This window comes from Dromaius novaehollandiae, chromosome 19 (assembly GCF_036370855.1).
Source record: "Dromaius novaehollandiae isolate bDroNov1 chromosome 19, bDroNov1.hap1, whole genome shotgun sequence".
NCBI lineage: Eukaryota > Metazoa > Chordata > Aves > Casuariiformes > Dromaiidae > Dromaius > Dromaius novaehollandiae.
Window position 1 is genome coordinate 2556444 of NC_088116.1, and position 25720 is coordinate 2582163.

At 42.6% G+C, this 25720-nt stretch overlaps 1 protein-coding gene across 9 annotated transcripts in view; it reads left to right on the top strand.

Annotated features, from left to right (window-relative positions):
• Window positions 1-25720, top strand: part of ACACA (acetyl-CoA carboxylase alpha) — a 147901-nt gene that overhangs the window by 11372 nt on the left and 110809 nt on the right. For 8 of the 9 annotated variants that reach the window (XM_026107303.2, XM_026107289.2, XM_064523106.1 and 5 more), the window contains 11 exons: window positions 14040-14172; window positions 14845-14983; window positions 15892-16001; window positions 16460-16541; window positions 18074-18172; window positions 18766-18872; window positions 19673-19783; window positions 20977-21186; window positions 21741-21911; window positions 24061-24222; window positions 24865-25028. In XM_026107303.2, the coding sequence (XP_025963088.2) occupies window positions 14040-14172; window positions 14845-14983; window positions 15892-16001; window positions 16460-16541; window positions 18074-18172; window positions 18766-18872; window positions 19673-19783; window positions 20977-21186; window positions 21741-21911; window positions 24061-24222; window positions 24865-25028 (1488 nt within the window). Of the gene's footprint in view, window positions 1-10231; window positions 10564-14039; window positions 14173-14844; window positions 14984-15891; window positions 16002-16459; window positions 16542-18073; window positions 18173-18765; window positions 18873-19672; window positions 19784-20976; window positions 21187-21740; window positions 21912-24060; window positions 24223-24864; window positions 25029-25720 lie in introns of all 9 variants that reach the window. The other variant, XM_026107311.2, reaches the window with a different exon arrangement.

Consider the following 25720-nt stretch of genomic DNA (forward strand, 5'->3'; position numbering starts at 1 on the left):
GTATGTTTGTGAGTATTTGTTCTGGTGTCTTTCAACCTCAGGTTCTCCCAGCAGTTCCTCCCAGTTGGTCAGAACCAAATCTAGAAGAGCTTCCCCTCAAGCTGTTTTTCCTGTCTGCCTTTTTAGAAGCTCTCATCGCATTCCAGGAACATGCAGGACAGTCTGAATCCTACCATGGGTCTTTCTGAACAGTCCCTCAGTACCACCGATTTGTTGCTCTGGGAGAAACTGTTAGTTCCAAAAATGCTCCTGCTTTTTATGGACCTCTGTGAATGACACTGTATCCCTTTATTTTTCTTTTTAGTATTATCCCAGGACTTGGTTTGTCTGTCATCTGTTATTTCCTGAACTTTACAAGTGGTGGCTATATCCTAGACAGATAAAGCAACCCTCTCTTTTTTCCTCCACTCTGTTTCGTGAATAAGATGTGCCTTTCTCGTGTTGCAGATTTTTTAAGGAGTTCCTTGGTAATGCAGGTAGATGTTTATATCTGTGACCAGCTGACCCTTTAAACTTGTTCTTCTGTTTTTTCAGGTTGCTTTGCTTGTGCAGATTAAGTAATTTTAATCTGTCTTTTTAGTGATGGTACCCTGCCACTTTAAGGAGACAGTCACCGAAAACAAATAGTAGCAAACTCTTTGGGATGGCAGCAGAAGGGGCGTAGTAGTCCATAGTTTACAGAGGTGTTTCGATCATACTGATGGATGCTTCTAGCCAGCTGGCAGTAAAACAACAGATATACAGTCTTAAAACAAATTTACCTTTCCAGTGACTTAATTCCAACATTTCTAGTTGTAATAATTTGGCAGCACAAAAGGTCGCTTTGAAGCAGGAAAAGATGTAGTCCTGTAGCTGTATACGTTTTAGGGTCAGAAGAAATTGGATGAGCGCTTAACCCTTAGTATGGAAATAGACAGTAGGAGAGCAAGAAAAATCAAGGCTCAGCAATGTCTGACTGTAACTTCTAGGACACTACCTGGTATCAGAGAGCTTTAATGCAATAGGTGTGCAACCTTGAGTACTTGTGTTGTAACTTGCTTACTCTGGCACTCTCTTTTGAGGGTACTTGACTTTCAATTAAGTTGGAGAGATGTGCCAATTCACATAAACAAAGTCACAGCATTAGGCTGTTTTTCTAAGATAAAGTAAGGTGAATTGAAATAGTTTTCCAGCACAGTAGTCCCTTTCATCAAAAGATTTCCAAATAATGTTTACAGATGGAGAAACTGAGACACAGACAAGTTAAACAACTGGCCTGAAGTCACTCTGGGACAGTAAATTGATGGAACGCAGGTATTCTTGCATCTAGCTTCCTTTTGGTATTCACTAAATTGCAACTCTTTCTACCGTGACAAAGATAAATTCATAGGAAGTTCTGTGCAGCATTGGTCAAACAAGGTGTGGGTTCAAGGGAACCTGCCTTTTAGTTGTGAGCAGGTTGCCAAACATCTTTCCATTTGCAGGGTTGCAGGTGCCCTGGTTTGTTCTGCAGTTCCACATAGGAAACTCTAGTTAACTAACCATGAGGATAGCTTGTATTTGAGGTGGGGGTTTGCTGCTGAGAAGTCCTTCTCAGGCAACAATTATATCTAAAATACACAATTAAGTCAGTTGAAAAAGGGTTTGTGAGTGTACCTGACCTATCATTTTACCTCTTCCTAAAGCACGTTAGGTGGTAAACCTGTTGCTCTGATGGCTAGAGAAAAGACATTTTCTCCTATAGCACAGGAGAGCTGGAAAGTAGGGTTGTCAGCCATTGATCAAGTTGTTTTTTTCCCTCTGATACCCCAGATCACTGAAGTGTAGACAGTTGCACTTCCTTTCTCCTCCAAACAGCATTTTGTTGCTTTGTGGAGGCTGACTGTGAGACTGTCTAATCCATCCCGTAATGCATAGTGCCAGTGACTGTTAGTACCTTCCATGCAGTGGCCGTTCTAGCACGTATCCTGACATCCCAAGCAGATTTCCTCCCCTCTGGGGAGCTTTCTGTCAGTATTAAAATGGCTTTGCTAATAGACATGCTCTTCCCTGGTCATCAAATAGCACTCTCCTGAACTGGCCTGTTCTTGCTACTTTATAGAAAAGAAAATCGCCCCAGCAGAGGTCAAATTAATTATCTTTGTGAAAGATGCTGGAGCCTCTGATGCCAGGATGGGAGGCCAGCCATGGCTGGCACCCTGAACCTCATGGCAGTCATGCCTCGTATCACATTTGGTCATCTGATAGCCTTTTAAGCCTCTCTTCCTGTTGTGACAGGCACTTCTGCTGCTTGCTTGCTTTCAGACCCCCATAAACAGCAGCATCACACTGTCAGTTCGTTAAGCACAGGTTTCAGTAGGCTGCTGGGGAGGGGTTAGATGGTATGGCTTGTGTTCAGCACCTGGGACTTTGCAGGTCTCCTGTCTGAGCTGGAAAACATTGCTGAGAGCCTTATCATCTGCTGGGGCTGTGATGTCTAATCGATAGATCCTGACCCGGCTTTGGGTGGTCCGTATGCCAACTCATGTTTCTTCATTTGAGCACGCAGAGTGTGTGTGTGCGCGCTGTGCTCTTCCATCTATCACCTTATTGATCTTGTTAAGTGTTTATGCTATTGCTAAAGATAGTCTTGCTGGGACAGGTTGTACAGTATATGCTTCCATACTGCTAGATATCTGTGATGACCTTTGATTGTGCTAGTTTGGCTACTAGTTTATGAGACTGAGAAATTCATGATCTGATAATCATGATCTTTAAATTTGTGTACGGCACATCAACGTTTAACAAAAATTGTGTGTTGGAAACATAACCATGCAGGTTAAACTATTCTAATTCTTTTCTTGCATGTAGATGTGCCTTATTTAAAGAGCACCAGCAATAAAAATCACGTAATATTTTTTCTCACTCCGTTACTTATAGCATCTAACATCAAAAATGAGTGTCCTTAAAATATACTCTACTCATATGCGTTTTACATCAAAAAAATTCCTCTGTTGCATCTGCACCTTTAGATAGTAAAACTAAACATACTGTTTTCTTCTTAATCTTTTTGCTTCCACGGATAAGTGAGATGTCTTTGAGTTCAGAAATTTCCATCAGCACTTCCAGCTGCAGGCCACAGTCCCGTTCTGGTACGGTGTGTGTTGTGTAGTGAGCCTCTAGGCAGTTGCTATGTTCCTTCTGAAGTTTCAGTGGTGGATTAAGTAACTTTTCAGTGAATGCTCCTTGGAAAGTACTTCAGGTCTGTTGTTTAATAAATTGTTCTTGACAATTACTAAATATAATTCCCAATTTTAAAGATGGCATCTTGTGTCAAATTCTTGTTTAAAATAGAATAAATTCTACATACCTTCTGGTATTTATACATCAGGGCTCTGATTTCATAAGCAATGAAACGAGTGTACAAAGTCACCTGACAATCCACTTGGATCAACTGAAAGCCAAATTTTTTAGAAGTAGCTCAACTGTTACCTCTGGTATTACACCCACAGAGAATTTAGCCCTTAGTACCTAGCACTACTTGGACTTCTCAATAAATAGTCTCAAATTACTGAGATGTGGAAGAAGAGCTAATCGTCCATTAAAATCTTTTTGGAAGGAGGCCTCAACTGTAGTCTTGAGAGTAGTGTATTAACTGTGCTCAGCTTGGCACTTAGACAAAATGCCTGGCTGGAAATCAGTCTTAGAAGGATTGCACAGGGTATTTAAAAAATAGAGGATCCTCGTGAGTTTGTTTTGAATTAAAAATAATTCCTTCCCAGTCCAACTGTTCATGGTTAGGAGATAAAACTGTAGGGTATTGATCCTGTAAAAGTCATGAGTGCCTGTGTAATTTTATGCACAGATGTGTACATAAAAGTACATGTATGCTTTAGTGTCAGCAGGACTGAAAAGCTTTTACTGACTCGCCCAGCTGCATCAAAAGGCGTTTTTTTCCTTTGCTGAACTGATGCCTTCCTGTTCCAGGTTTTCTCCGGGCTCCTGGTTGTGGGGCCACTACTTGAATCGAAGGCTCCTCCTTTTAATCTGCTCTCTGTGCTATCAGTTGCCATGGTGCTGCGGAGGTTTTTGTGTAGGGAGACTTGCATCAGTTTGCATCTCGCAGGCCAAAAGGCCACTAATGAAACTGGAATCGCATGCTGCTTGCTGAGACGTCTTATTTCCTTTGCATGTGATCAGTTGCCCTGGGCTCAGCAGATGCAGGAGAGTGATACTGTTGCATGTTTCTGCAAGTCCTGGAAATAAAGCTGTGCATCTTCAAGGAACCCCTGCCAAAACAAAGGATTTATTTTCACCCCTTTTCTTACTATAACTGCCAATAAGTGATGCTGTGATTTATATTACGAGTTTCATTCACCCGGAGAAAAAAAGCTAGATTTCCCCTTTCTTTACATTCTTTTTGCTTTTTGGTTCTTGGGCATTATTTTAAACAGTGTTGAAAAATACTGTAAAATTATTGTTAACTTCAGGGAGAAAAGAATGGTTTAAATTTGGGGATTTAAGCTGTATTAATTAGGAGCCTAATTTAGGATCCAGTAAAATGGATGGAAAATTTGTGGATCAGCTTTGGATCAAATCCTATATCTGTTGAAAAGGAGGAAGCTTGTCACTTATTTTGTGTTCTTAGCAGATCCTAGCTGTTCCTGGTTATACTGATATTCAGTGAACTCTAATTTCCCCTCCTTTTTTTTGTACATTGTCAGCCATCTTCTCTGCAAGCACCCTGTTTAGTCAACAAATACACTTTAAAGTGCTTTTCACCTGCATGCATCTCAAAAGTAGCATTCTTATTTTGCTCTCCCAGGTGTTTTGCTCCCTCTGTCCATGGTTATTGCATGGGAAATGTCAACTCTAAATTCAGTAATTTGTTGGAAGATTTTTGCAAAGATTAGCTAGCCGAGATACCACAGCAGTGACAATGTCTCCTGCTTGCTTACTTAGCTGATATTTCTAATCGAAAAGATAACAAAGTATTCTTTCCCCTTATCTGAGTACTTCAGGGCCCGCTCCTGCATGTGCTGAGTGCCCTCACTTCTCACCCTGATCAGGACACGTAGCAAAAGCATTCAAAAATTAATGCTTTTGCAGCATCTCCTCACAGCCTACTGCTTGTGTCTTCGGCAGCTGCAGGAGGAGCTCTCGCTGAACTTAGGCTTGTGACTAATCTTGGAGAAAAGAAGTGTCATTAAACCTCTTTTAGGTAAGGAAAGCGAAGAATCTCCATCTCCTGTCTAGGGAATATCTTGGATCTCTTGACTACACACTGTGTCTGTGTCCATAAGACTAGTAGCTGAAACAGGCCACACCATGCTTTCTGTACAGGATTTTGTTGCATTAGGCAAAAACTTTCAGTGGTCAGTTTTACTCAAAACTCTTCCTCCTCTGCCCCTTAATTCTGGTTGTTATGAAATAAACATTCCCTCTTTCACACAGGCCAGAGCTGAGTTTCATGCTTGAAGTCACTCTGCCAAAGAACACTGGAAAGGTACCTTGCGAAAGACTTCAGTTCTGTTCCCTTCTCAGTTGCAGATTTTTTATTGTTACTAATTTAAACTAAATTTTTATCTTGGTGGCAAGACTTGACCTGGAGAATGTTAGGCTGGCATTCCAGGCACACGTGGGAATTTGTACTTGATGAGGGTGTAAAAGTAGCAATCTTCCAGTATTTTGTGGCTTTAGGAACTGCAGTGTGGATGGTGTTTAGATTTAATTTGTCTATTTATTTGATAGACGCTTGGATTTACTGCCAAACTACAGTGTGTGTTTTTGAGGAGTGGAAATTTGATGCCGTGGGTTAAGCAGGAAGGGCATGATGAAGAAATGGCTTCTGAAAGATAATTTGAAGGAGAGGGAAGGTTTGGAGTGTGCAGGACGCTAGAGGCTTGTCAAGCATGAGAACGCATAAAGGAGAGCGCAGAATGCCTTGGAAGCAGCAGTCAAGGGGAATGGGTCAAGGACTATGCAAAAGAGCTTCAGGAGTGAAGTGGTTTTGATTACATCGTGTGTGTGATTCAAAGGAGCTTAGTGAGCTTTAGGTCATCGGGCTCCAGGAGACGAACTCTCTCCCTCCCGTAATAACAAACGTGACGTTGCTTTGGAGCTCACAGGGAACGCCAGTGACTTGGTGTGTGTGTCCTGTGGGTATGGTCCATTCTGAAATACATGTGATATGACAGATAAAAAGCCAGATGTGTGATTTTGGAAGAGAAAATATCTGACAGACAAATGCTTAAGCTCCGTACCTGTTGCAGCTGCAGTACTTGGCTATTTGAGAAGCTTGTGCCAGTTTGGGCCCTGCAGTTTTGGAATCAAAGCCGCTGTTTTAGGCTGTAGACCTTCCTTGATTGCTGTTCGAATTGTGTGTTAGTGTGGATGTGAATGTGATCAGCCAGAGAGCAGGGACAGGGGTGACGTATTTTGTGTTGTGTCCTTTATTGAATTTAGCTTCAGTCCTTGGGCAGAGATGAGATGTGTCTCATTTTGTTTTGATTTATAGGTTGAAACACTGATTTCTGGCAGTATCTGCATTCAGGGCAACAATTCTATCTTTTTAAGGTTGAAGAAAAAAAGCTGGACTTGAATAAGTCCAGATTGCTGCCTCCCTGTTCCTGCTACCCGAAGCACCGTCAGTTGTGTGCTCCAGCTACAGAATTCTGCATTGCTTGCTGCATTGCATATGTGCTTGCTCTTTCTGTCTGCCCCTTGTAGAATAGGTTGCAGGGGCAGATTTAAAACTGAAGTAGATCTTAGGGATGCTTCAACTGTGTTTAAGTCTTACTGCCCAGGTCAGATATATCTCTGCATCAGCACTTACATATTTACAAAACAAAAGCATGAATTGATCATCAGAACTGCCCTCCCTCCACATCAGTCCACTTCCTCCTTAGTCCTTTGCAGGCCTAATATGGGGGGGGGGGGGAACCAAAAAACCCCCAACCCCCCTTTCTTTCTGTGTGTGTGTATGTATGTGTATGCACTGCAGTCCCCTTAAGACTGCCTTTCAAACAAGCTGGCTAATGCTTCACTGCCTTTGGAATAAACTGCTACGTCACTGATAGCGCTTAGCATGTTACAGTGCTGGGATCAATGCAGGCGCCTCGCTGCGATGTGCGTCAGGTATGTGTCTGGAATGAATGCTTTTTCCTTAGAGGCTGAAACAAGAGAATAGCGAAGGCTTTGCTTTTGTCTCGAGCAGCAGGCCTGGGGTCTGCAGAGGGGGATGGCTTTAATACGTCCGTTGCCATTTGTGTTCTGAGTAGTGTTATGTTTAGGAAATGAGCTTTCTAGAGTGTGTGCGTATTTGGTGGTAAGTGTTATCTCAGAGTGACACCTCCTTGTGCAGCGTATTTCTGTAGGGGTGTTGCAGCAAATCGTGGCCATTGATCTGGTAGCAGTGATTTCAGCTGGTAGCAGGCATGATTAATATTTTAAACCAATGCTGAAGCTGCTCCTCTAAAATCAAGCTGTGCGTAGCTGCAGGGTTTGTTTCCTTGCAGCTACACTGATTTGAAACTGGATTGGAGACTGTGGGTAGTGTTTTTGGTACAGAGGCAAATATTTGGGAAACGGGTTTCAAAAAAACTGTCTGAAAAATAAAATTTCAGTTCTGTAGTGGTGTGTGTAGGTGTGTGTGTGTGTATATATATATGTATATGTGTGTGTGTGTGTGTGTATATATATATATATGTATATATAAAAATTTTAATCTTGAATCAGGATTAAAAACAGAGAAAATTTAATGGAACCACAGATCCTGCAAGTATTTTATTTTGGAAATTATGGCATATACCATTTTTATATGAAGTGCATGCCCTATACAGTCACTGAATGTCTGGTGGGTTTTGCTAGTCCTGTTTAGTGATAGCCAGTAGAAAAAGCGACATACGTTTTATCAAGCTGAGTCCACAGGTCCTGAAGTCTCTCCGGTGATGACAGCTTGTTTGGAGCTGGTCAGGAACACCCTGGTCACTGGGTGGCTCTGGGCAGCCTCCTGCGGAGACGGAGGGGACGGGACGCAGGAGCCTGAAAGGGAGGGCAGGCTCCGATGGCTGGAGTCACGTGTGGGGACAGGAGGCCAAACGCAACCACTGCTGGCAAATCCTTCAAGACAAGCTGCTCTGTCCTGTACATTTCTGTTTTAAAATGAATTAAATGGGGAATTTCTGACATACATCCTAGATGGGCAGTCTGAACAATTCTTCAGTCAAAGAGGAAACAAAGGCTGACAGGTGAGGAGGCCTTTAGTTACCATGCGTATATATAATGTGTCTCAATACAGCCTTTTTAAAAAATTTATTTATTTTTTTATTTAATCTGAGAACAAAAGGAAAGTACAGAGCTGGAAGGGATCCCAAGAGTCGTCTGGGCTGTCCTTTTGCCCCAAGATAGGGTGATCTGTATGGTACACCAGTCTTGATCAGAGGTTGTGCCAACCTGGCAGTAAAACCTTTAGTAATGGATGTTGCACAAGCACCCTAGACAACCACGTTGTCCACTGCCTTAATTATCAGTCCTGCTGAAAAGTTCTTCTAACATGTTCTCCTTGATAGAGTTTAACTCCGTTACTTCCCATTTACAGTGGACATGAATTAAAAATTGTTCCTATCCTCTTTTCCTGTCTTCGAAGACTGCCATTAGGTGTCCTGTCAGTCTTGCTTTCTCTGGAGTTGACAGTCCTTTCGCTCTTGCCTCCTGGGCCTTACTTCCCGGGGTAACTAGACCCCGATCACTGCCGCCGGCTCTTGGGCTGTGTCCTGGGCTGTGCGGAGGGGAGCAGCCATGCTGTACTGTTGTCTTTGGCACTCCTGGTCACTGATTCCCGTACAAGAGCTGTTAGACAGCAGCGTGATGTTGAAGTCAGTCCAGGGTGTGATGCGCGGTAAGTCGTGGCTTCTCTTCTGCAGCCTTCCGCTGTGTGAGCGGCAGTGGGACAGGATGGCGCGGGTTTTGTGCCCGTGTGCGTCTGCAGCAGGAGCTGAAGTCCTCGGTCTGTTTGGGCTTGGGGGGGTTTGCTTGTTTACGCTCTGGTCTTTCCCCAGCATCTCTTGTCTGTTCTCGGGTCGGGAGATCTCCTTCCCCTGGGACTTCCTTCTTCACTGCCACAGCGTGTCACTGTCTCCCTTTACCCTTCTCCTGACAACGCCTGGAGAAATTGGATCCACGCAGAACCGTGTGCCTGCACTTTATCAGACACATGGCACTGTGTTATTCCTTGCTTATCACATCTGTCTATTCTTAGTTCCCTGTCTGCTGCAGTGACCTCACTTCGCTCTTCAGGGCTCTGGGTTGCTTGCTGTCATTGTATTAACGTGACTTTCTTCTCTGGGTGCATGCTTAGTTTTTGAGTGATCCTTGGATGACTGTTTAGGTGTTGCTCAGACCCTTGGAATGTGTGTGCAGCAGGTGAGGGCGGTGCTGCCTGGGTATGGCTCTAGGCTAGGACAGACCCAAATGTTGTGAAACTTTGAAATGTAATCCATTTGCTGTGTCTGGTTCTGGTCCAGGTTTGAACAAGGTCTCTGTCCATTACAGTACTGCTGCACTCGTTGCCCTCGCTCATCCTTCCTCCCCCCCCCCAAAGTTTGCAATTTAGCTTTTTGTATGTGCCTAACACTGAGTAAACGTTCTTCCTCTCTCTGGTGGTGGTACGGACCCTGCAATGCCAGAGTGTCTTTGTTTGTGAGACCGCTTAGCCTTGTTAACACTCAGTGATCTCATCTCCGTGTTATAGAGTCTCTGTACCTCAGTTTCTCTGCCTAAGCGACTTGTCTGGGGTGCCCCAGCTTCCAGGCGGGGCTCCAGCGTGGTCTGTCGTCTCCTGTCTGGGTCACCGCTGTGCTCTGTGGCAGCGCAGACTGTGTGTCTGACTTTCCTCGCTCCAGGTCTGGAACGCTTGCTTTTTCACCTCCCCAGCCCCTGTGGAAATCTGGTGTGAAATCTCACATGTTGATTGAATTCTTGGGGCTAATCGGCCCCTGAGCAAAGCCAACTGCTGAGGAGGTGCTCGCTGGTTCCCAGCGGAGCAGGGTTGCTGTGTGCGCCCATGGGCCCCGCAGCCGGCGGGGAGGCTGGGCGAGCTCTGCCTCCCGGCGCGACCCCGCTGCGGGGGGTGTGAACTGGGGCTGACCGTTGCTGCGCAAAGCCACTTTGCAGCCTGTGGGCTGCAGCAGCAGAGCTGTGTGTTTAAGCCTGATTACATAACCTGTAGATCAGTTTCTCTCTTTCCTGATCAGCTGCTTTCCTCTGAATGCAGAACAGAGAAGCTGCTACCCTCTCTGAGCGTGCACGCTGCGTCACAGGAAGAAAGAGTGGCTGAGAGAGTGGGTGGTGGAAAGCAAGGGACAAACGTTTAAAGATTGAAGCAATCAGGGAAGTGCCACTGCTTCGAGGAGAACCGTATGAATGCAGGAGGCTCTTTGCAGCTTTCTCCTGCTGGGTTTTGAGCTGCGGTATTGGAAAAAAAAATAGCAACAGCTACAACAGACGAGCCATAAGCAGAAATAAAATCTGGTAATTCCTTTACTGAGACAGCATGGAGGATTCTGCAGATGAGAGTCAGGAAATGAGATATCACATGCTGCAAAGGTAAGAATTCCTGATATGATTGTCTGCTGATAGCAGCATCTGTCTTGGACTGAGATAATTGGGCACTCTGTACTGGAAATCTTTTTTCTGATATTTTTCCATGTTAATTTTACCTTAACTGGAGAGATTTCAGGAAGATACCTGTATAAGGTATCTGTGCATGCAGTCTCCAAGAAGGGTGCTAGACTACACTGCAGTTGGGAAATAAGTGTTAAAAAAGTTTGAGTTTCTGCACAACTTTTAATCTCTAAAAAATAAGGATAGATTGGCATTTAGAAAGTTGCTACCTAACAAAGCACTGCAGTTGTGACGTGGTGAATAGTAGGGATGGCTGTTACTAACTCAGCATTTATCCTGTTTTGTTTAGGGCTCAGTGTTTTTCTTCCTTGCTGCCCTGCTTCTCCCTCATTTTACCCTGCAAAACCAAAAAAAAAATCTCTCCTTCTGTCTTGATTATAATGTGAAGTCTGTAATTATTAGTAAATAAACTTAATGGTCTTGGTATACTTCCCATTACAAATTAAACAGAACTCCACTTGCTTATAAACAAGTATTTGTACTTTATTCTGCATGATGCAGTTTTGTTGTTTTCTTTGCATGATCTGGTTTTATTGTCATTTTCTGTGTAGCAGTATTGTGTAGTAACTTGAAGTTGGCGGGATAGTTCATATTCATCCATAGCCACAGATTCTGACCCAAAGATTTTTATCTTTTTCTGTTTTTGCTGAGGCTGCTCTCAATAAACATGCAATGATTGACCTTTCTCATTTATTTGTTGGACTGTACTTCCTTGCCATGCCGTGGATTCTGACCCTCATTTGAAAGACATGAATTTAGTAGAACTTCAACCTCGCCTACATCTTTCCTCCCTTTCTTGTCTGTTGGCCCTGTGCTTAAATTTCTGGGTGAGGATTTTCAAATAGCAGTTAGTAAACTCTTGCTGGTAGGGGCAAATGTTAAGTACCATACTGTCTCTCTAAAGTGCAGCTGCCTGGAAGAAGGGAAAGTATGCAGGGGAAGTACTGCCCCACGTGTAACTTGTTCTTATGCCCGTCCCTGGGCAGCAGCTAGCAGCGTTCTCTGGGACAGGTTACTAGGCTGCGTGTGCTTTGGTCTGAGCTGGTACAGCCATTCGTTTACTTTTAAATGTCATAGAATGTCACTGGGAAATGTGCATCTGTCTGGCTTATTTATGGCATTTTTGAAAATCACCATCTTACTCTTGTTTCTCCTGTCCGTTACCTTTGTTTCTCCCACTCTTGGCTTTGTGAATGGCTTCAAGGTCTCTCTCACTGTGCTTAGAACAGGTTTTCTCCCCAAATTTGCTTTCCTTGCAAGACTGTCATTACTTAAAGCTCTTCACCAGCAAGATCACTTGTCATGGGAATATCTCATGTGTGTGAGATAAAGATTGATGTGTTAATGCAGAATGTTGGATCTGGATTTCAAATGCTGCAACTATGCTTTCTTACTATTCTGGAAGTCTTCACAAAAGTCAGGGTCCTACTTAAGTGGGACCTTACAGCCAAAGTGGATGGCATGCACAAAGGAGAAGAGGAAGGGAATATCCACTTCATTCTGTGTATGGTAGATAAACATGTCTTTACAGTCAGATCTGGGTACTGATCTTGCCTTACCTGAAAGATCACTTTTCCTTTCTAGTACAGCTCTTCATTTGGTTATACCAGGATTTGGCATATATATTTTCAAATATGTTGTGTTGGTTGATCTGAATCAAGATCTTATTCATTAATGTGTCCTGCAAAGCACAGCATAGTCTTGTTAGTACCATAATCATTTACAGGAAAGACTAGTAAGAGAAGAGTCTGGTTTTAAACCAGACACTCGCTACAGTTCATTCAGGACTTCTGCACTAGCAAGCTTTTTAGCCAAAGTACTGGTCTGTGGCGTTACTGTGCTTGTGATGAACAGTTAAAGAGGGTCTGCATTCCAGCTAGATAAATCTTTATTATGGCTACAGGCTGTTTATGGAGGGAACTTGAAGGGGAGTCTGTGTGTTTCTTCTCAGGCTGTTATCAAGTACCTCTCAGAGCAGCTTATTCAAGCCAGGATGCTCCAAACCCCCTTACAGGGCAGTAGACTTAGCAGACACAGCTCTTGGGCTACCTCAACTTCCTGGCTGGGTTCAAAAGCAGACCTTTAGATGTTGTATGTGGTTTGTCCTTGGGTTTGTTTCCTTTCCCACCCCAGCAATTCTGCTCATTTTCTGCCTGTCTCATCCCATTTCCCAGTGGAGTTGCTCAATGGTATCAGCCCTTCAGCAGCTGATCAGGCCAGAGGTTGTGGCTGTGTTTCCCATGGATGCAGGGCATGAGTGCCTAGTGGGGACAGACACAGCTGCTCACGTGGCACTGACCCTCCTAGGGTATGTGCCTCTGCAAAGCATTAAGTGATTCTTAAAGTACCTTCCTAATATTCATTTAGTAATGTCTGTCCTCCTACAGAAAGGTGTGGAGGGAAGGATTTTGCATCAGTGTGTTTGTGGAAAAAGAACCGATTAAGAAAAGCACGCTAGTTGCAATTAAAAAAAGCTGGTAAACAACAGGGGGACCTAAGACGTAAAGTTTCAGAGGCTTTAAAATAAAAAGCAACTGTTTTTATTGTTCCCATCAAGCTGCACTACAGTAGACACGTAGTGTGAAGAGAAGGTCTTTGCTTTTGTATTTTCTCTCGCGTTCCAGCTTTGTAAACGCTATCAAATCAAATCCTGTATTACTTGGAGAAGCAAGGGCTGATTTGTCCGTGTTTTACTTCTGAGGAAGTCCAGGAAAGGGAAGTGACTGTCCCATTTCCATGCAGACAGACAGTGGCGGAGCACGCAGTTGGTCTTGCAAGACACAAGATTGGCTTTTGCTGTAACATGATGAATCTGTCCTCTAGCTCTCAGAACTTCTGAAGAAGTGATGTTGTTAAAGACTGGATAATAGAAAATCCATGGAAAATGCTTTTGAGTAAACAGAGGTAGTAGGGTGTCTCGTTTGCAGCTGTAGACTTATTTGCTGTGATTCTCAAAGAGATTTTCCTTGTAGAGTCTGATCTTAGTAGATTGCGTTACCAAAGCCAGAAAACGTTGTTGTTGTTTCTCAGCTTTTCTAGATGAATGGAAAGCAATGTGGTGGGGCGTTGTTAGCTCACTTGTTCGATGTGGGACAGTAATATGCAGTGAATGCATTTTTTACCTCTTTATATATATTAGCATAACCAGAATTTCTCCAGATACAGGCTTTTGCTCACAATGAGATAACTGACAGATAGTTAGACAAAACGAAGTCATCCCTCTAAAAGCTCAGGAGAAGGCCATGGTGGGCTGGAGTCAGGGAATAATCCTGCTTGTCTTGTTGGGCAATATGGTCGAGGGGAAGTTTACAAATTTTTCACGTATGCTGCTCTGTTCATGTATATCTGCTTTGGGGTCAGCCAAGTTGCCCTTATCTGTCTCCCCTACATTTCCTTAGGCCCAGTATGTCTGGTTTACACCTTGTAAAACAAGGCCGGGACAGGAAGAAAGTTGACCTGCAGCGGGATTTCACTGTGGCTTCTCCAGCAGAGTTTGTTACTCGTTTTGGAGGGAATAAAGTTATTGAAAAGGTAAGCTCATCATAAAAGATATTTCTGACCATAGCATGTTGCATGCTTGTTCCCTTCCCTTGAGCTACGGCTTCTCTGCAGTACAAGGCTCTACATTGCAGATATCAAAAATATTAATACTGCTGAACTTGAAAGTTGTAGTTCTGCCCATAATCACTTTCTTTTCATTTTTATTGTAAATGATAGATAAACATCACATTATTTTAGCTTGGTGTGATGAGAAAAAAAATCAAGTAAGCTAGAGCACTTCTGTTGCTACAGGAGGATTTATAAATATATTTAAAAAAAGTAGTCTTGGACAAAACTAAAAAAATATATATTCAAAGACTATATAATCACTTAATGGATGAGGTCTCTTCCTTTTTATGGGTTGGCAGGTACTCGTTTCAGATATAGAAAGATATGGCCGCTCATTATGCATCTTCTAATGTTCCCTTCTGCTCTTTAATCAAAACAAATCATGATACGTTTAAGTCTTTATGGTCAAGCAAGAGCTGATTTCTGAATTGATTGATGGGGCATGGAGTGCTCCTGTTGAACTGAAAGCTGGCTAAGGAAACCGTAACCAAAAGAGTCGATGAGAGTGTCTGCAGAGAAAACAAATATTTTCATTGTTGTTTAGTGTTTCGCGTCATTTAGGCTCTGTCTCCTCCCTGCTTCTAATATCTTCAGGTCCTGATAGCAAATAATGGAATTGCAGCAGTGAAATGCATGAGATCCATCCGACGCTGGTCCTATGAGATGTTTCGAAATGAGCGCGCGATCAGATTTGTTGTCATGGTGACTCCTGAGGATCTGAAAGCAAATGCAGGTGAGTTGTAAAGACTAGCAAAGATGCACGACCTTCTCCTTGCACAGAGTTGTGTGCACACAGGAGTGCAGGAAGTTGTCTGTGTGTCCACTACACTGTGTACCATTCTGTGGTGCCATGTGCCATTCAATGGTACCATGTACCATCGAGATTAAACGCTTTCATTTGAAATTGAAAGGCATGCAAAGCGCCAGGCAGGTAATCTTGTATTAGCTATCAGTTGAAAACCTTTTCCAGATCTGACTGGAATATTTTCATCTTAAACACGGTCTTAAGTTTGTATTTTTAGATTTGATTCCACATACTTGCTTACAATCTATAAGCATTTATATACTTTAGCAAGTACTTTCTTTCCGTAGGCTTTTGAGATAACCTGAGTTTGCCTTAGATACTGACTGTTAAGCTCTTGTTCATGTATCATAACTCTTTAAGTGTTTTTACTTAGCTGTAAATAATAATTTTCTGGCCAAATGTTCTTCTGGAGTTAGTGGTCTGGTTGTCAGGCAGGAAATGTGAGGATTGTGATCCCCAATTTGGATGGAGAGCTGGAAAGTGTGTTTCTTGGATGTCATTCTGACTGTCAGTATGACCTTGGCTAAAAGAGGGTGATGAAAGAAAAGCAATCTTAAAATGAGAGGTAAACCTGAACTACTTTCCAGGAATGCTTGAATAATGTCAGAACAAGTATTTCTATGAAGCGCTCTCAGGACAAAAGGCTAATTGTATGCTTTAGATATTTAATTATGTAGCAAATGTTGTTAGACCCCTGTCGTGAATTTTTCAATTAACTGAGAAGGAAAACTGGATACAGACTTTAGGATTTGCTCATAGTATAGATTTAGGGAGTTTTAGACCAAGTACCATTAAATAGATTTGCAATCTAAATGTGATCTCCTTTGTGTTTGCAGAATACATTAAAATGGCAGATCACTATGTCCCAGTTCCAGGAGGACCAAACAACAACAACTATGCAAATGTGGAACTCATTCTTGATATTGCTAAACGGATTCCAGTGCAGGTGAAAAGTGCCAAAGATAGTTTTCAAATCAAGAGGTAACACTAAGCAGTCCTCTCTCCTTAAATGAGGAGCTGTGTCTTGGGAAAAAGACAGGTCAAAGAAATAGAACTCACAAAGCTATACTAGCACTGAAAGGCAATAAATATTAGGATACAGCAGATTTCCCAGTGTGAATATTTGCAGGAGGTAGAAGGGTATCCATCACTTCCCTGCCCTTAGCTCCTCTTCAGGAACTTCCTTTAGCAGTCGTCTTTGAGTACCTGTCTGCAAGATGCAGTACGCTGTCCGGCCCACTGAACTAAGCATACCATGTAATACAGGAGGCTGGTCTGGCTTATGAATGTTATGAGGCTGCTTTCTGTTCAGTGGGGAGAAGAAAGACTTTATCTATATGCTTTATATTTCTGCTTGCTTGTTTTACTAAAACAAAGAGTGAATTATTTTATGTTCTTCTGCAGGCTGTATGGGCTGGCTGGGGCCATGCCTCTGAGAACCCTAAGCTGCCAGAACTACTCCACAAAAATGGGATTGCTTTCATGGGTGAGAATACTTACTTCTGACCTTATGCCTAATGCAGTTGAATCCTTATTTTAAGATAAGTGGTTTTGGATAGAAAATTGAGAATCTAAAATAGAGCCATGATACATAGTTTAGGAGTGCAAGGTTGATGATATGTTATTCTGTCCCTCTGAGTACTGAGAAGATGCTGCCTGACAAGGTAGTCTGTTTCCATTAATTGAGGCTAACAAAACTGTTGAAATAGACCCAAAGTATTATACAGGATTTTGTATATTTGCATTGAGGCCGCCCTCAATAAGGGCCTGGGACTGGAAAACAAGTGTGGACAATCTAATCCCATGATTCTTTTCCATAGGGATTGTAAATAAATGCTGTAGAGCCTTTCACTAGATTCTGTTAGGAAAGAGACATGAACAAAGTCTAATCTAGATGTTGCCAGTGTTTAGACATGCTTGCTTTTTATAGTGGTGTTTTCCACAGTTTCTTCTAAGTGATGGTACATCTCTGCATGGAGAGTATGCCTGGGTAAGGTTTGGACATATACTGTGAAATAGTCCTTCTATGGGAGGAGTGGCAAGTTCTCCAACATGTCTTTGAATATTGTGAGATACAAAATTAGGAGAGATTCGTGTTAAAGCAGATTGTTTTAAAAGCTGAACATCTCTGTGGTTAATTTAAAGAGGGTTATTGAAAGAGTGGAGTTTGAAATGGACAGTACATGAAACTTGTGGTTTAGTTAGCAATGCAGTTAACCAAAAGCTGGAGTTGTGTAATATAATAAACCTCATCTTCTGATGCACATGGATTTGAAGACTGGGGTAAGGTTTTGGACCTGTGCTGTGTTTAAAACTAAAGGTGGTCCTGTGATAAAAGCCTGAACATAGTGTTCAGTTTGGGGGATAGTTGTATCGTGTTCTAACTTCCAGTAGATGTTTTTTTCTATAATGACTTGACCTGTAGCTGCAAAAGTATTCTGGATTTTTGAAGAGGGGTGAATTTAAAAGTTACATTTTAGTTCCAGTTTAAATCTCTTACCAGTCATATGCTATAATCCCGTGCAAGCCAAATTTCTAGTAAAATCAGGGCATTGAATTACTATTTCAGTAGAATGACATGCATGCACTTAATACCTGTTACTAGTTCCTGTCATCTCTTTGAGAGCAGACCCAGTTGAGGAGGAATGTATGGACAGATGCTGGTGCTTGGGCTTTGAGTGTGCCAAGCCCATTCTTTAACAGGATGGGCAGTTAACAGACGTGGAAGCTACTGTGATGTGCCTGCAGTTGCATTGCTGTAGTGTTCAATTGCCTTTTCTTCCGTCTTGGTCAAGAAGTACTCTAGTCTGTCTGGTTTTAGTTTCCTGGCTGATGTAGTTAATGTTCTTGGTTTCAGTTCAGAAATGTTGATTTATGCTAGTTGGAGCGTGGCATGTAGCAACCCTTCCAAGAGTGATTATTTATCCCTCTTCCATGGAACCCAAATCAGACCTGTTGGCATTTCCCTGGAGTGTGATATCTTGCGTCTCTTTCATGAGTTGTTCTTGCTCTTTGCAGGTCCTCCAAGCCAAGCAATGTGGGCTTTAGGAGATAAAATTGCTTCTTCGATAGTGGCTCAGACTGCAGGCATCCCCACTCTTCCTTGGAGTGGCAGTGGTAAGAAGGAAATTCTCCTTTGTATAAAGATCATTGTAACCTTTTTTTCTTCGACAAACCTAATGTTTAGGAAGCATCTGTGCACCAAAAGGTCTCCTGTTGGATGTGTCCATCTCTTTAGGGATTTAAACTTCCATTATCCAAGGCTTAGACATGGTGACTAAAATATATATGATATGTCAGGCAACATTTATATGCCCTTATCATGCTTTTAGTCTAACTGTACAGCAGTAATACCTGGTATGTCTGTAGTCTCTACTCTTTTAGCATACAGCATCTAGTTTTGGAGCATACAGCCAGCAGTCTGCTTCTACAGAAGGTCTGTTCAGTTTCAAAACACTGTAAATAACTTTTTTTTCTCAGAATTGCACAGGGTAAATGAAGGAGGATATAGCTGTTGTTGGTTTCCAGATGAAAATATCTGCCCCCCAGAAAAGAGAATATCTGTCTACGTTCTGTATCCTCTTTTGTAAATGCTTCCAGGCTTGTTCCTTATAGAATGAAGATTGCTCTTTGTTTCACTGGTGTCTGACATGTGAGTTCTTACTGTGCCTTGCAGCAGAGTGAGCTAGAAGATACTGCTTGTATTTCAGGTCTTCGAGTGGACTGGCAGGAAAATGATCTTCAGAAGCGTATCTTGAATGTTCCTCAGGAACTATATGAGAAAGGTTATGTGAAAGACGTAGATGATGGACTGCGGGTAGGTGGCTAGAACTTGGGAGTGATTTAAGGTCCTGCTGCTTGCACACTTTGAGAGAGCTAGACCCTTAGTGTACTTCTAAAGGGAGTGCATTCTAGGGCTACACTGCCTGCCTCACAGAACTGAGTCTTGGAAACTTGGAAGTTGTCTTTCACATATCATCTTTGGGCCCAGTCTGCATGCAGAAGTAGGTGAGAATTAGGAGAAAGAAACAAAATAAGGGAACAGAATTGTACTTCATTAAGGGCTCTCTTCTGTTTCTTGCTTAATGTGAGAAGAAGGTGTTTTTAATGAAGATCCATGACCACACACTTCCTTTTTATCTTTTCCTGATTTTTTTTTTCCTTTGAGGAATGTTTTCTTTGAGGAATAGAATAGGAAATATTCCTGGCACAGTACAGGCTTTGGGGATTTTTCTTTGTGAAGAAGGGAAGGGATGTATGATTTGGCCCTGTTTTCCAGCATAATCAGTTTTTGTGTTATCCCAAAGCTTTTCTACGAGTTTATAAATTCGATGCATGTGAGGTGCTCATGAAAGATTTGGTGATTGCTTCAAGAGCTTACAGTTCTCCATAGTCAAAAAAATCACTACAGTGGCAGCAAATATTCTCTGATTTTTCCAACTAGAGGAACCTTCTCACACTGGGGTATTTGGTCTCTATCCCATACACGTCTAGGTTGCTAAATAGAAAAAGTCAGAGGAGGTGGAGGACATGAATCAACAGGGAAATGATGATCTCTTCAACTTGCTTCTGTGAACTTTTTGTACATACCCATGTTTTTCTGTCCCTTTTGGTCAGGCTGCTGAGGAGGTTGGTTACCCTGTCATGATCAAGGCCTCTGAAGGAGGAGGAGGAAAAGGAATTAGGAAAGTTAACAATGCAGATGACTTCCCCAACCTATTTAGACAGGTAACTTTCCCTGTTCATTTTTGTTTTGCTGTTTTAGATGTTCAGAGTGGATCTGAGAGCACTGTGTGGGAGACAGTAAGGAACTGAAAAAGAGTGTATTATGTGTCAGGACCTGCCTGGCTGCTCTGAAACATGGGCTCTTGCTTTCTTTGCTTTGTGTCCTGCTAGGATTTCAGTACATTTTCATATCCAAAACAGTAGTCAAATGCCAAAACATCATGGGAGATGCTGAATAAAACCAAATCCTGGCATCTTTTTTCCCCAGTAATTGTGGGCATTTGCAATGGAGCTGGAACGTGAGCCTTTTTTAGTTTATGGATTATTTAGGAAATCTGTGATAATAGAAGCTGTATGGTAATTATCCTGGCCCAGGGGAAATGTTACGGATGTTCATTGTTTGCAAAATGAGCTTGGGTGATTGCAGCTAAGACAGTTGTTTCCAAAAAACAATCTGTCTGTTTATGTGAAGTAGTAGTACTGCAATACTGCTGAGTATGTGTGGGCGAGGTAGCATGGGCTGTATTAGCCCTTCTTGACTTGTTTTCCCTTTGTTTCCGTGCTCCAAGCTGATCTCCGTACTGGAGCAGATGATACTGAGGTTCTTTTACCTGCTGCCATCCCTTTGTCATTCCTTAATGATCTCCGAACTACCTAAAGAACAGAACCATTTAATTAGGATGTGACAGATCTGTAGAATGTTTCTGGAGTAGATTGTTTTTGGAAAATTCTTACTATGTTTGATTCTCCCTTAGCATAAAGCTCATGTAATGCTTGCCTAGATTAATGATTTTTAGCCTTCAATATTATTTTCTGGGAGCAGAATTTAAAAGCGAGAGGGGATGGGCTTGCAGCTGTGGCTCAGGAGCAGCCCTCAGCTTTGTAATGCCCTGGATGTTTTATTTTGAGTATGTTGATCACTTCCTCTCTCATTTTTCTCTGTCTGTAGACTGGCATTTTCTAGTCTTCTCAGAATGATGATTTATTCAATCCAGTTTATTAGTGCTGTTTTAAAAGCTTTTTATGGTTCTACTTTTATCTGGAGGCGACTAAGAGTATGACGTATTTGGTAGTACAGGCAAGACTGTGCTTACTGTTACAACAGCCTTTTCCAGAAAGGTGGCTGAGGAAAGGATTTTAGGGTAATGTCAGAATGGGAGAGGAAGTTGGTTTGCATCTTGCTGTCTCTGCTGTAGGTTCAAGCTGAAGTCCCAGGCTCACCAATCTTTGTAATGAGACTGGCCAAACAGTCCCGTCACCTGGAGGTGCAGATTCTGGCGGATCAGTATGGCAATGCCATCTCGCTCTTCGGCAGGGATTGCTCTGTGCAGCGCAGGCACCAGAAGATTATTGAGGAAGCACCCGCTTCTATTGCGACTTCCGTGGTGTTTGAGCACATGGAACAGGTGAGAGTGGCTCTGAGAGCTTTCCTTTCCTTGTGAGACTCCAGAAACAGCTGGGCTTTTTTTTTTTTGATGTTGCCACTTAATGTTGCCTTATTAACTCTTTTAAAAGAGCAGTATAGGATTGTGTATCTTAAATTACTTTATGCAGACAAATGCTGACATTTCCAAAACCAATTCAGTCTACCGTGTGCTGACAAACAACCATAGAGCTTTTGTTCAAAAATGCTTGCACTTTAGAAACAGGAGGGAAGTGTGTTTTAAATGTGTACAGTCATATTTACAGCAACCTGCAGAAGTTGTATAAATTTTCTAATGCTGAGTATTGTAAATATTTACTTCAAACCCTGCCCTCTGTAGTATAAATGAAATAACAACGAAAACCAAGACTCCTGCTATGTGCTTTTCTTCGAGCAGTTCTCTTTGTGCCTGTTGCAACCTTCTGGCTGCTTCAGGATGCCAATGAAAAGGTCGGACGTGGGTGGGGTGGATGAATAGCACGTAGGTAACTGACCGTGCGACCTGGAAATCAAATACTCTTTTGTCCTGTATCCTAGTGTGCGGTGAAGCTTGCCAAAATGGTGGGATATGTGAGCGCAGGCACTGTGGAATACCTGTACAGCCAGGATGGCAGTTTCTACTTTCTGGAGTTGAATCCTCGACTGCAAGTGGAGCACCCATGCACAGAGATGGTAGCTGATGTTAATCTGCCTGCAGCACAGCTCCAGGTGAGTCGGGACCCAGACCCTGTGCTTCTGGAGGCTTTCAAAATGTGGGATACTGTAGAGGTCTGAGCATGAAAAACCTGTTCCGCTGAAGCCTTTGTAAAAGAGGGGGCTGGACTCTCGTCTGAGTTGCTGCCAGGGTTCAGTGTTAGAACCAGATCATGTGCTAGCATTATGCAGACGACTAGATGTAGGTACTGATAGGGAAGAGACTATATAGAGAGTGTTAGAGAGCTCTACTGAATGTGATAGGTGATATATTCTTGTGTCTGCTGGTATAACTCCCCCACACTTCCTCCTCCACAAAAAGCCCCAACAACTAAAAGGCCTGTTCAGGTATTTCCCAGCTGGGGATTCATTTTCGGTGGCTGGAGCAAAGCCTGTGGTCCAAAATATTCTGCCCTTCCATTGTGACTGTTTCAGTAAGTTACAGTTCTGCCGTGTGGCCCTTTCTGATTGGAAAGGCAAAGAGAGGTTCTTCTGCAGTTGCTCCTCCTAGATCATTTAGGGAGAGCTTTACTTAAAGGGAGTGTGAAGGCAAGGAGCAGAGAAGTAAAATGGGAGGCAGGAAAACAGAGTTAGGAGGAGGTTGTATGTAAAGAGCCTGTCGCAGCAAGCTTTGGTTTCTAGTAGTTCAACTTTAAGTTCTGAAATTCTTTTGTCAGAGGAGTTGGCTTCTGAGACTAGCAGAGCAATCAAATACTCTGCCAGGTTTGAGCAGTGTACTGCCCACTCCAGTGCCTCCAAGGGAGGACGGTCTATTTCCAGAGTTTCCAATAGCAAAGAGGGGGGAGAGAACAGACAATTATTTTTGTTGTTGTTGTTGTTGTGTGCGGTTTTCTTTTCTTTCTTTCTTTTTCTTTCTTTCTTTTTTTTTCTTTTAAATCTTTCAGCAAGTTTACCAGTTGCTTAAAGTTCAGGAGAGTGACTTTGGTCTTTTTAGTTTTGATTTACAGTTCTTGACTTCCAGAGCAATTACTTAAACCTTTCCAACCCCTCATGCATAGCAGATGCTTCCTCTTCCAGGCTGAGGTTCCTGCCCTTTAATCTTTCTGCAACATAGGTTTTGTGCCTAATAATTAGATATATGACTAGATACGTCTTGATTTTTGCCTTGTTCAAGGGGAGATCATCACAGTGAGTGATGGTCATACTTTGTATGAACCAGCAGCTCTTTTGTTGCTGTTCTGATCCTAAAAATAACAAAGGAATCTTTCACAGACTCTTTGGAAAGGGTTTGTTGTATGTGCTTTGACTCCATCTGTCCCCTTTGTCTCCCCCCAAACTCACTGTGTGGTGCCATTCCATCTCCTGCAGCCCCCAACCTTTTCCATCTAAGATTGAATGCCTTGGTCCTCTTCCCTCCTCCCTACTTCTCTATCTTACACAGTGGGGACTCTAGGTGCTGGATTGTTCTGGTAGCCCTCTATCTGTGTCTGCTGAGCATCCAGAGTTTTGTAACTGATCAGATGCTTTCCTCTTTGGGTGATGTTCTTCCATATTGCAGTTGCTAGATAGAATCTCATAGAAGGGTGCCTTGATATTGTAACCAGTTTGTTCTCTCTTTTACCTGAGAATCCCGTTGGTGTCTGGCTAATAGTCAGCTGAAGGAAGTGGCTGAGATCGTCTTCGGCCTTTCTGAACTATAGCTATTAAAAAAAAAAACAAAAAAACCCAACTAATGAACGGAACAATTGGGATTTTATCTCATAAGGATACAGTTAGCAGCCAGTTCTGCAAGTTTTGCAGTTTATGATTGTGAAATTCCACAAAGGTTTCCTACCACCTGTTATAAGGGCCTTCTATCTCACTAGGACCTTAGTATATTTTTAATGGGTTTAATGCATGCCTAGCCTCAGCCGACCTAACATTCGTCAGCCTTCTCTGAAACCTTATAATCACGCAATGGAAAATACTATCAGGAAGGCTTGAGGTGGATATTACACTCAGTTCAGCTGGCCTGAGTAGTGTGAATGTTCCAAGATGTGTCAATGGAAAAAGCTCACATAAGAAAACAGACATGCTTATTAGCTAGACTAGAACTGCAGCATCAACTTCTATGGGGAATTGGTGGAATTAATCCTTCAAGGAAGATGTATTCTCTCTGAGGAGAGCAACTTAGAACTAACAGTGGTTAACTTTTTTTTTCTAGATTGCCATGGGGATTCCCCTCCACAGGATCAAGGATATCCGGATGATGTACGGTGTTCCTCCGTGGGGAGATGTACCTATCGATTTTGAGAATTCGGCCCAAGTCCCCTGTCCGCGTGGCCATGTCATTGCAGCACGTATCACCAGTGAGAACCCTGATGAGGTAAGTGTTTTAAATTCTGTAGTCCCTAATTACGCTCTGATAATCCCAAGCCTTACTCCTAGGTTCAGTCCCTGCTGCTGATCCTGAAAAGTTTGGCAACAAATTTTAAAGATTTCTCCCTTATTTCACTTACTTGGCTGTTCTGTAGACTATGGTTAGAGACAAGAAGCAGATGCACTGACACGGGTGTATCATACAGTGTCTTTATGACCCACATTCCTTTGCCTCCCACCTTCTCTGGATGTAGTAGCTTGTGATTATACCATAGCGTTATGAATTCTTTCTGTTGTGAATTGATTGCTGCCCATACACACTGTCATGATTAGCTGCTAAGATGTTGTTGACCTCACAAAAGCTAAGGACTTCAGTTTCCTGTAGGTTCTCAACTGCAACAATTGCTGCGTTGTATTTCCTAGACACATGCTGGTGCTTTGGCACTGAACGCCTTGCATTATCTCCTGCAGTACAGAGTTTTTCCTTGGATGTCTCCAACTCAGCTAAATCCAGGCTGAACTTGTACTAATATATATCACATTGCAGCACAAAGAGGTGCTTTAGCTTTCACAGCTCCAATTACTTCCCTAATTCTGGATTATTTACTTTTCCTTTAAGATGTATAGCAATGTCTGTCTATCTTTACAGGGATTTAAGCCCAGTTCTGGTACGGTCCAAGAACTGAATTTCCGCAGCAATAAGAATGTCTGGGGCTATTTCAGTGTTGCTGCTGCAGGAGGGCTTCATGAATTTGCTGATTCTCAGTTTGGTCACTGCTTTTCCTGGGGGGAGAATCGAGAAGAAGCCATCTCGTAAGTAGTTGGAAAAGTACCAGAATTTTGGAAGTTGCTTGCTTTGGTCCTCTGTGGTCCAAAGTGCCGTGGATAAAGCCAGAATCCTCACCTCTACAAGAGTTTTAAGAGAAGTCTCCCTCTCTTCACCTTGCTTTCCACATCATGGCCAGGCTTCTCATTCTGTCTTGCCTAAACAGTACCAGTGTGTTTCACCTACATTTCTACCTTTTTTGTTACTTCTCTTTTTTTTTTTTTTTTCTTTTCTGTGTCATCGCTGCCTTGTCTGCCTGCTGCTAGGGTACGATAAAGCTACCCTTGTATTAAAATCTCTCTTTGAAAACTTTCATGTGGAAGGCTTCTAGCAGGAACAGCATTGATACCTCGATGTGCCAATTCCTTATAAACCACTGAGCTGTCCTTGTGTGGCGTGGAATGTTGTAGCATCGGATCATAAGACAGGACTGTCTCACCTATTGTCTATATCTTTCTTCATGCAGAGCCTTTCCTCTGCTGTGTGCTGGATGGGATGGAAACCATGTCTGTCTTTGTTATGTTTACATCTGTGTGTGCATCTGGTAGGCGCTTAGATGATGGTAATAATGGAACTCATCATCTCATAGCTGGTGCTGGCTGACTTCTTCTGGTTCATCTCAGGAGCAGATTGAAAGAAACCAATATTCCTTCATTCCTAAGCAAGTTAAATAGCATTT